Here is an 11,457-nt window from a genome sequence, read left to right as displayed (position 1 = left end):
ACTGTGATTGTGCAAGCTGATATTTTTTTTTCTGAAAACTAAATTGTAGTGGCTTGTCCTTTGTCTATTTTACTTCTAATTAGAATGTTGATAAAGGTAGCGCGCTCAGGGAATGCCCATTAGATGGCCTGGGCTCTACTAACTACAATGGTAGAAACAGGTGCTGCAATGTCCATTAGACAATTCATGAGAGTGCCTTCTTATCCTAGAACAAGCTTGCTGTGGTCACTCCTCCACATCAAGGGCATGGAGTCAATACAATGTGCAAAACTGTCTAGATTAATCAGCCTAAACAGTTCAGCTTATTCTAATTAATCCATGTAGTTCTTTTGCTTCAAGTACAATTTGACTGCAGTACTGTACTATTGACACGCCATGCAAGCTAACTGTAGTGAAAAATCACCTTTAAGTTTGAGTGGACAGGAGATCAATTTTGATCAATAACTGGTTGGATCCTAGAAAGTTTGTATGGATAATGGAGGCACCACAGCCTTTTCTTTATTTTGTCTTCTTATTTCTGAAGATTGCATGCATCTTTGCGAATAGACCAGTTGCTCGGAGCTATCTGACGTTGAAAACTGTGGCGCCCAGCAAACCAAAATATTGTATGTTATTCACGAACATAAAACCTTCGTCAACAGAACATAATGATGCCACTTATGTGAATGAACAACAGGTATCATATAGGCAGTTGCTCATGCTGCAGATTGATTCAAAACGAGTGATTTCAGAAAGCTCAAAGATATATATTACTCACTTGAAAGAAATAGACAGTCATATAACCGAGACTGTAAATGGAGAACTCTTTTGCTGATGCACTAACACCAAAGGTTACCATACAATGGGGAAACAACACCAGTGTATTTATGACGAAAGCATATCAGGCATGGAAACATATTATTATTCTGAACGGAGAACTCAGTATGTGCCGTTTCTTTACTGCTATCTATAACTGTCTCTCTTCACTCATTGGATGTAGTCATCGTTGTAGGTGTCGCTGATCACCGACACGAACCGCTCGAGCCACGGGAGCTGGTGGAGGTCCTTCATGGTGTCGACGATGTACGAGTCGGTGCAGCGCGGCGGCGACTGGCAGGGGTTGGGGTTGTGGTTGTCTCCCAGGCTAAAACCCCCGGCGAGGAACCTCTGGATGAGCGCCAGCTGTGCCCTTTCCTGCTCCGAGTACCCTTCCACGGCGGTCGGCATGCAGTCAAATGTGTCCCATGCCCAGATCTCAGATGCTGCTTGGGTGGATCGCTCAGCGGAGGAGGCCTCCATGGCTTCATCGTCCCAGAACACGCATTGGCATGTTTGTACACCACTAGCGTAGTCAGCACCGCACGAGTAGCAGAACTCGTGCCCACACCTGCACAAGTGACGTTTAGCACCAAGATAAAGAGTAGCACATGTATTTATGAATGAACAATCTTTAGTACATGCGTTTTAATGGCAATGGCCATCTGTGTGACGGCAACACAAAACACGCTTCGCTACTTAAAAAGAAGTACCGTGGCTGAATCCCGATATGCCCAATACAAACAGAATATTAGTGTAGAGAAACATGAACATGGTCCTATACTCAATCAGCTACAAGATTTGTTGCTTCTTATATCATGCAACAAATTGCAGTGTAGTTTTTGGGAACCAGAATTATGGAGACCAACTGCACAATCTGAACTGAATATGAACATTTTCATGCAAGCAACCATACCTTTCACAGAGATGTGAGAATATGGCAGACTGACACAATATAACTACCTAACACATTTCCATTGATTTTGGACAACTATCAATATTGGATTAGTAGTCAAAGCAAATCATGAATGTTTACTGTACTTTTAAAAGATAATCATCTTTTCTGCTGGGTCACTAATCACTAGCATTTGGATTACCTCAGTTCAGGAATTGGATACTTTAGATTTAGACAACAGGACAGCTCACTTCTATGCATAAATTGACTAGTTTTCTTTAGACAGTACATGCATCAGAGGATGTAGATATACACACAGAGCATACCAGCAAGTCATATGGAGGCAGCCCTGTGTTAGTTCAATCATACGTCGGCATCTTTGGCAACGCCTCCACCTATTGTTTTGTGCAAGCTGATGCAAAGATAAGTCTCCAGCATCTCTTTCCTCAGCAGGCAAGCTCTGGTACTCATCACAGCCCATCATGATGTGCCATGGCACTCCACAGTTGATACATATATCTCTATGGCATTCCGGGCACTCGATACAACTGAGTTCTGACTGGCTTGATGAACTTGCCCTAGAGAAGTGCTGACTAAGGTCTAACAGCACTGAACAATTTGGAAAGGGACAATAAAATCTTTCCATTTCTGAGGTGCCAGCTTCTGCAAATGCTCTCTCCAGGGAATCATAGCTGCTAACTGGAAGGAATGATTTACACTCACTAGCGGAAATAAGATATTTACACCTTAATTGTGGGCACCTTATGGGAAGCTTTGAGGTCAGCAGCTTCTCTTCAACATACCCAGTCAGGCAATTATAGCAATATGTGTGCGAACAACCTGCCTTGATCATCTGAGAACCTAGTTTCTCCTCACGGCAAATCGGGCAGGTAGCAACCTCATAGGGAGATAGATATCTGATGCCTATAGCTTCTTTGGCCAACTGCAAGGGCCTCTCAAGTTCAAAGCTAGGAAGCAATATCAAATCAAAGTCTTCCAACTTATCCACCAGTTCAAGAATCCTGTGTCCTAAAGCTACCAAAAGCTGCTATCTGTCAGCACCAAAGAAAAAAAGACAAGAAAAAGGACATGTTGAGTTATCAAAGGATGAACAGATTTCATTTTGATACATATACACAACAGGAAGAAAATGAGGCAGTTGAACCAAAATAGCATGATTGTCAGCGAGCAATCTATGCTTTATGACCAAAAGTTTTAATAGCATATAAAACTGCAGAAAACATATACAGCAATATATGGAGTGTGTACAGCTGCAAGTCCCTGCATATTCTCCGCTATTCGAGCATTTGACTGTCTCATTTCATTTCAGTTTGTTTTCCAGTGTAAAGACTCAACATACAATGTTGAACCAGCAACATGCAATATGTGTACATATAACCAATTAGATATTGAACATGCCAGCTGGGGGTAGTTATCTGCTATGCCTACTTGAATGGTTAATTGACCAATATGGATTCACTCAGAGGTGAAAAAAAATCAAAATACAACTACTATAGGCAAGAATTCAACCACCTTAAGAGTAATGTTTCTATTCGCTGCCAAAAAAAAAAGAGATTATAAAAATGGTATGCACAGTTGAAAGCTGAATGAGGCATTGAGGCCTTGGTTCACAGCCACTCTCCACTACAATATGGAATCAAGATTTTCTAAAGGGCATATTTTCAGTCATTTAGAGTTACAATTGAGCCTACGAAATCTGCAGATATGAAGTGCATGATTTTGTTGATATGCTTGAAGAACAACAAGGCGATATAAATTTTAATATGTATAAAAAAAAGCGTTGCTACAAACATTGTGCTGACTGAAACCAGATGCATTAGCTTCACCAATTTCTTACCTGAAAGTAGAGCTTCTCTGAATTGGTGAAGGCAAAGATCTTCCTGATCCCATTCTATAGGGCGACTAGCAGCCCATCCATGAGCGCCAGGTGCTCAGCCACCAGCTCCTCGACATAGAAATCCAGTTTCTTCTGCACCTTGAGAATAGGCACACCAGGGGACCTCTCCATCACGACCCCGATCCCAGACAGCTTCTTCCCCTCCGCCTCGGGGCTCGACACGCCCTTGAAGAAGAGGCGCACCGAGGCCTCGTCGAGCTCCCCCTTTGCGACGCCGGCCGTGAACGACTCCTCGGTGTCCTCCCACTCTTCCTTGTCCCCGCAGCAGCTTCTGAAGTCGTCCTCACCCCTCGCGCCTGCCTCAGACAATACCCTCTCCTCCATCCTCAACCAATGGACACTACAACCCCCCTCGAACAATTCTATCAGAACGTCCTTCCAACCCCAATTCCAGCAATCCCCATCACCGAGTGAGGACCACCGAAGCAGGCAGCGAGTAGGCTTTTCAGCTTGGTCTTTCTGGTTCACTGAATCGATTGCCCTTCAGTGCCTCCTAGCATTTGGGAAAAACAAAGTATAGGGAATGGTCACATCTACTGATTGTGTACAGATTGCTTATTTACCTACTAAGCAAAATCACACTACAAAATGATAATGCACTAATTACAGTAAGTAGTTTAGACAGATAATAATTTTAGGGTCAGATTGGCCCGGATCAGCAACACATCAACACGAACACAAAGCCGACGATATGAACAAACCAAGCAGCATGATTCCATGATGTATTTGCAATTTCTGACGAATACATTTATAGACAAATCGTACCTATTGTGCAACAGCAAGCGGATCCTTGGCAAATCATATATCCAGCACATCTTCAGGGAGCTTTGTTTCCTACAAATGAAGAGTAACATTAGCCATAACTACACAATCCTCACAGACAGGCAGTTGTTAGCTTTGATGAACATTACTCTTAACTACCTCTTCTCTCATGGAGCATGTTCACCGATTGTGACCCTCACCCTTACACAGGGTACATTTCACCTTAGATCTCTTCTTATTTGAAACTGACTTCAACTTTTTCTTCGGGGCCCCTCTGCCAGGAACATGCAGGGGATCCAAGACATTTCTAGACTCTGCAGAATCAACATCCATGCATTGCGGCAGCACCGGAGCATACCTCTTGTCTCCGTTCTCTCCTTCGTTTGGCAGGATCATAGCAGCTTCCTCATGCAGAACACGTTTCAGCCACTCATATGCTTCAGGTGAACGAGATGCTAAAAAGGATGCAGTGTGGCTGATATTGCGTAGCTCATGGTATCTCTGTAGGCTATCGGAATAGTCATACATGGTGCTCTTACTTATAGGAGGAAATGCACTCTTGGCCCCCCTTGTCCACCTTTTCCAAACACAACAGCCTGGAAGCTCACGTTCTTTGCGATATCCCAATACAAAGAAGATGTGTGAGCAGGGGGTTCCAAGGGACTGCAACTTAAGACAAGAACAAGAAATTCCCTTCAGATTGCCTCCATCAACACATATCTCACATTCCACATGGTATTCTCTGTCTCCTTTATCCTCCCTGCCAACAATATACTTAATCGCATCATAGTCATCTAGAATCTCTCTCGCAAAACACTTTTTGGCTGCTTTTATGCTGAACTGCACCTTGGCAAAAATTCTTGGTGTGAACGATTTCGCAGCCTCTTTCTCAATAATTGAAGCATCTGGTTCTAAGCATGGCAAAGAATTTGATGCTTCAAAGTCCAGATTCGCTTCATTACTACGCAGCCGCGAAAGGCAGTGGTCAAAGTGCTCAACCAGCTCGAACAATGTCATTTTATGATCTAGATTTACCTGAAGCCTAGAGTTTAGGCTCTCGCTCCGCTGGTTGCTCCTCAGTCCTAAATAGCACTTATCAGCATGGTACGTAGCACACCAGATTTTCCTCCTCTCATACATCTTATACAGCCAGGACTCCTTATCTATAACGTTATGCTTATCCAAGAATTCTAGCCATTTCCTCTCAATCTCTTCTATGGAGCAACAATCATAAAGGAAATACCTGAAATCATCCTTCACACCATCATCATGAAGATTACGCACAATGTTCTGCTCAATATGCCATATGCATAGCCTATGCGATGAATTCGGCCACACCAGCCCGATTGCTCTCTGCATAGCAAGGTCTCCATCAGTGATCACGGAAACAGGATGCTTCTGAACCATGGCATCAGAAAATGTCCTAAGAATCCACACATATGACTCAATTGTCTCTTGGGAAAGAATTCCACATGCAAAAAGAACAGTGCCGCCATGGTGATTCACCCCAACAAAAGGAACAAGGGGCAGGTTGTACCGATTCGTTTTGTACGTGCTATCAAATACGATGACATCACCAAATGCTGCATAATCAAGGCGACATTGATTATCACACCAGAGCAGTCCTTTCAGGTGCCCTTTCCCATCAGTCTTGTAGTCAAAGAAGAAATCAGGATCCCTACGTCTGCACTCTGTCAGGTAACTGATGACTGTTTGAGCATCACCAGCAGCAACTGTCTCCACCTTATTACGATGACAAAAATTATACAAGTCCCTTGTTGCAAATCCAACCTTATCATACCCACCATACTGCATTTCCATAATATTCATTATCTGGTGTTTGCGGATCCCAGAAATCTGCATCGCCACAATATCAGCTTTTTGCTCATCACTGATTCTTCTATGTGAACGCAGAAGACAAGCAAGGTCTCGTTCCGCCATTGGATGGTTGTGTTCATAGATGAAATCCTTCACATACCACTGCCCTGTGTTCTGATCCCAAGCAATCACAAATTTAGCCGGGCAACCAACACGAGTTATATTCCGTGGCTTCCGCTTCTTAATCTCCCTCTTCAGCTCCTTCTCTTCGCGGAAACCTTCACAACTGCAAACAAACTTCCGAAGGGTCCTCTCATTGTGGCCGTTGCCCCACTCACAATAACTTTTCCTAACACTAAATCCTTTCCCCTTAGCGTATTTGTTATAAAACAGATATCCTTCTGTTTCACTACCAAATTTCTTCCTAACAATTTCATTGTACTCCAGCAAAGAATCAAGATCCGGCATTTCCTCCTGCATCAATCAGCGACATTTGAGAAAAGTCTGAAGGAATAGTTCTATAAAGGCACGATTTCATGCTACATTTTCACATACAAGTCACTCGGTTGCTCTACCTAGTAGCGCTGATGGTGAAGTGCCTGAACATAGGAAACAAAGTACAGGAAAAATAATTATAACTAGCAGCAGCAAACATCCGTACGGCAATGTCAACAAATATTCAGGAATACAGTATGACAACACTTGTTTTCCTTTCCCATTCCCACATATTACTATATTATTATGGCATCAACAGCGTTCATGTTCATAGATATCTTTTTTTTCCACAATGAAAGCGAACGGAGGAGCCTTCCAGTGCCAAGGCCAGGGATTGAACCCGGGATGCTGGTTTGAGGGCTGGCTCAAGGAACCACCCGGAATAATAGCCCTACTGTTCGTACATTATCCACTAGGCTAAAAAAGGGTTTAGCCGCTGTAAAGGATATGCGGACATTTTTAATCGTTCTCCAAGGACCAGAGTATCAGACTTTGTTGCAATAAGTGTGGCCATCTACCAATACAAGATAAATTTGGAATTAAAGGGAACAAAAATCCCTTTGATATGACCACAAGTATTCATGGTAAAGGAAATCTCATAGTAACACTCAACATGTAGGTATTTGCTAATGCATCTGCTGCTATAAAAAATTGGTCCGCACCCACACCTCAAGTAGCCAACAGTTGCAGCTCAACTGAAGAATCAATACATCTATGAGTATGATATGTATAGCATCATTATTGCTTTGGAGCCGAACTGAAGAAGCAACATAGCAGAGCAGGGTGGTACTTTATTTGTATGGTACAGCAACATAGCCTATTACTTTTTTTTGACAAAATTTAGATGTTATTATACAATGTTCTTTTCTCTGAAGTATGGTATGTGTTTATCTGAAATGAGTTTAGGTTTGCTCCTGCCTCTGCAGTGTATGGAATTCTGAATACTTAAATTGAAAGCAAAAGTGAAGAACATGTCAACTCACATGTTTCAAATTAGAGACATACTAGGCTAAGAACAAATGCATTTGCAACTGAAAACCTTGTCGATTTCCATCAACCAAACCAACAATTCGTACATAAGAGAGACACGAATGGCACCGACGGATTGCTCACCTCGCTGCGAAGGTCGTTGAGGCTTCTAGACGCCGGTGACGCGGTGAAGGTGGAGATCAACGGCGGCGGCGGGTAGAGATCCGGGCGGCGGCTATGGCGGTGCGCGGGCTAGGGATAGGGCTCGGGGCGGCTCCTGTAGGGTTCAAAGGGGGCGGCGCGGTGCTCTGGGCCTAATCTTCATATGCACGAGCGCGGGGAACCTTGGGGGGCGCGTGCGTGGGAATCGGGCGGCGGTGGATTCCTGGTCGATGCGGCGCAGTGGGGAAGGGACCGGGTCGCTGACGCGTGCGCCCGGCCGCGGTTGCTGGGCCTATCGGCCTGCGCGCGCACGCGATGAATCAAGGAGGGGGAGCGGGCGGCGGCTGGGCCTGCCCATCATGTGGTCGTGGCCCAACTAAGCCACGTCAATACGGCCGTCGGCCATCTGCAACCGGTTTAGTCCCACCTCGCTCGCTGAGCAGCTAAGAGCGCAGCATAAAAGAACTGGAGAAGAACCAGGGATCGAACTCCTAAACTATACAATGCCTACTCTCACTACTCATTTGGGTGAAACGGGCTGCCGCGGCCTGGTTGGGCTCCCCCCGTGGTCGAGCCCTACCTAGCTGATGCTGGCCTGTGGCAACAAAATTTTTTTGCCACCATTTATTTTAATATTTTTTATATCTGCCGCTAGGGAGGCTGTCACCATTCACATCCAATTTTTATGTAGCTAATTTTTTGAGTTAAACTACTAATTGATAGTAAAAAGCTAGAACTTAAAATAAAGAAAAACTCGCGATCACACTTTTAAAAACACGTGGCTACAGTCATTGGTTCAAATTACTATCATGTTGGCCTATTGGTCCACTCGGACGACACATGACAGTGGCGGGTTAGTTCCTATCATGTTATTCCTAGTGCTTCATCACTCTAGCAAGAGATGAGAATGACCGGTTCACTTCCTATCATGTTAGGTCTATTAGTACACTTGGAGTACATGTAAGAGTGATCGGTTCGCTTCCTTTCAGGTTGGGCCTATGAGTCCACTCGGACTAGCCCCGGAGAGTGTAGGTTGAGTTGCTATCGTGCAAGATTAGGAGTCCACTCAGACAAAGGATGAGAGTGATCGCTTGTGTTTTCTTATCGTGCTAGCCTATAGGTCCCCTCGGATGGCACATGAGAGTGGCGGGTTAGTTCCTATCATGTTATGCCTAGTGCTTCATCACTCTGGCAAGAGATGAGAATGACCGGTTCACTTCATATCATGTCAAGCTGCGAGCAACGCAGAATGCGGAGAATCATTGTGAATCGCTCGCGCCGTCTACCAGCCATCCGATGCCATTGAGCTATTCTCCCTTGCCATTGATGCATTCAAGATCTGCTTCACCCAAGTTCCTATTGCTCGAGACCCATGAAAAGGTGACGGAAGCAGTGAAACGTTGTCCTCTAGACCAAGCATCGGGGATGTAGCTCTAACAACGACCAGCGGTGGCAACAAACTACTACTCCTTGTTAGTGCTAAAGAAAAAAAAAATGACACGTTGACGCGGCGGCGTGCTCAGTTCAGAAATGCCGGTGATCGATGAGGACTCGCCAGGCACCACGTTCACGCGGCGGCGGGCTCGGCCACCACCACATGCACGCCGCCCATGGGCCGCTCGGCTTGGGCCTCCTGACTCCCCTTACATGGGCCACGCGGCTTAGCGGTAGGGTGCTCTTGTTTGGAAACTCTCCACTGGAGAACGTGGCCTCCGTAATTGTAGGATCACAGTTGCTCTTTCCTGTAGGTTCGCAGTTGCTCATTCCTGATCGTATCAACCCTACAACATCCTTCACAAACCGCATCCTCTCTCTACTTTCTCATCTCTTTTTTATTGTTTCATCTCGCCGGCAATGGGTACGGCAGAAGATAGAGGCCAGCCGAGTAATCCATCGTCTGGAATTGGCACTATGGATACAGCGGCAGATGGAGGACAGCCTCGTACTCCGACTGCAATCGCCAACTGGGTTCAAAATGAGGCAAAGATTACAAGTAAGTTTGCCCTGTTTTTTTCCAACCAATCACTATTGTGCTACATATGAAATCATTCCAGTGTAAATAGACATTTATTATCTGTTGATACAGCATACATGTACCATATACAACAAACTCGAAATATTAAGTCAACTCTAGAACAAAATTCAGTCGGCTAGATGACTGAGATACTTACTCCAAGACTAGAGCTAGGTGATGGGTGGAATCTATTTGGTCCCACGAGGAGACTATTCAACAGAAACATTTCATAGCCCCTTCTCTTTTCTGGTTCACTTAACGTATTCTTCTGGAAGTCAGAAATTAACATGCAGAACCTAGCTTCATTTTTCCACTAATCCTTGAGAATAGATTCAACCTGAACAAATTGAGTAATAAAATGCTTAGTGATCTGCTTCCAAATCTTGCATTTCCCTTTTGAACTCAAGAAGCCACAAAACATACCTCTGTACGCAATAGATGCTTCTTTCCTGATGATGCTACCATCCCTTTAATTGCATCATCAGAAAGGCGTCTACCTTCATTGATTGATCCTTTCGACACCAAACCAGGTCAAGTTGGCTCTTCGTCAAGACCAGAAACCCCCATTTCCCCTGAGTTGTGACCATCACCATCTCCCTGGAGTTTAAAATCACCAATTGCATTTGCTCTTACAGCAGAAGCGCTTGTGTCCTACAAATCAGAAGATGCAATCACATGCAATTTCGATATCTATTGGTATTTTGTTTGCTTATTAGGAAGAATATATAAGATCTCTATTGGGTGACAACTCTTGCAAGAAAAACTTGATGCTATCCTACCCAATTTACAAAGCTAGCACACCTTACTGAAACTTATTTTTATTGATCTGTCATTGGAGTTTATAAACTCAAATGAAATTTGGTAATCAGATTAAACAATGCATCCTGTACAGTACAATGAACCACCAGACTCCTAATCTTTGTCAAAGCCACAGTACATGGACACTAAATTGCAAGAGGTAGATGGCACACTCACCACGGTGTGTATTGCTTTGTTACTAGTAAATTACCACCAAATCAACTGCTGATAATAGTGAAACTGCTACTGCTCGGCTGCTGTTCCTTGGCTGCTAATGCTACTGCTCGGCTGCTGTTGCATTGCTGCTATCCCTGAAAATAAAAACACAGGATCAGTGACAATCTATCACCAGATTACAATTGCAGCATTCATTGTTAATCAGCAAAGTAAAAACTACTTCTCTCACCAACTTTAACATTTCTTATTCACATAATTTGATGCAGATGCCAATGGTACCACGGGTAGTACTACAAAAGAGCGAAGGTGACAACAACGATCAGGTAATCTCCATATCCAGTTCCAGTTTTTGTGTAAGTTGCCTCTACATTTTTAGCAACTTATCAAAGAGCAACTGGTTGCTGCAGACTGCGTCTTTTCATTTAACACACTCACCTACAAGATTTGAAAAAGTCGTACGTGGTTTATCGGAAGAACACAAGGCTGCTGTTAAGGATATGGGATTTGGGGGGCTGCTTCGTATGCCAAAGATGAGTATCTGGAAAATAATGATAAAGGACGTTGCACAAACATACCAAGTCAACAACCAATGTTTCAAAATATGTGATCAAGATATTACTATTTATCCAGAGGATGTGAGAGACATAATGGGAC

General features: G+C 44.0%; 1 protein-coding gene and 1 pseudogene across 1 annotated transcript; both read right to left on the bottom strand.

Moving 5' to 3' along the window:
- Positions 1-725: 725 nt before the first annotated feature.
- On the bottom strand, positions 726-3,947 carry LOC136543264 (E3 ubiquitin-protein ligase RSL1-like; annotated as a pseudogene).
- A 603-nt stretch (positions 3,948-4,550) lies between these two features.
- LOC136545101 (protein FAR1-RELATED SEQUENCE 5-like) lies at positions 4,551-6,656 on the bottom strand. The gene has a single exon (XM_066537139.1). It carries the CDS (start codon positions 6,654-6,656, stop codon positions 4,551-4,553), a length of 2,106 nt encoding a protein of 701 aa, XP_066393236.1.
- Positions 6,657-11,457: the final 4,801 nt, after the last annotated feature.

This window comes from Miscanthus floridulus, chromosome 3 (genome assembly GCF_019320115.1).
Source record: "Miscanthus floridulus cultivar M001 chromosome 3, ASM1932011v1, whole genome shotgun sequence".
NCBI lineage: Eukaryota > Viridiplantae > Streptophyta > Magnoliopsida > Poales > Poaceae > Miscanthus > Miscanthus floridulus.
The sequence above is the reverse complement of the archived record's forward strand: the minus strand, read 5'-3'. Positions and strand labels throughout refer to the sequence as shown.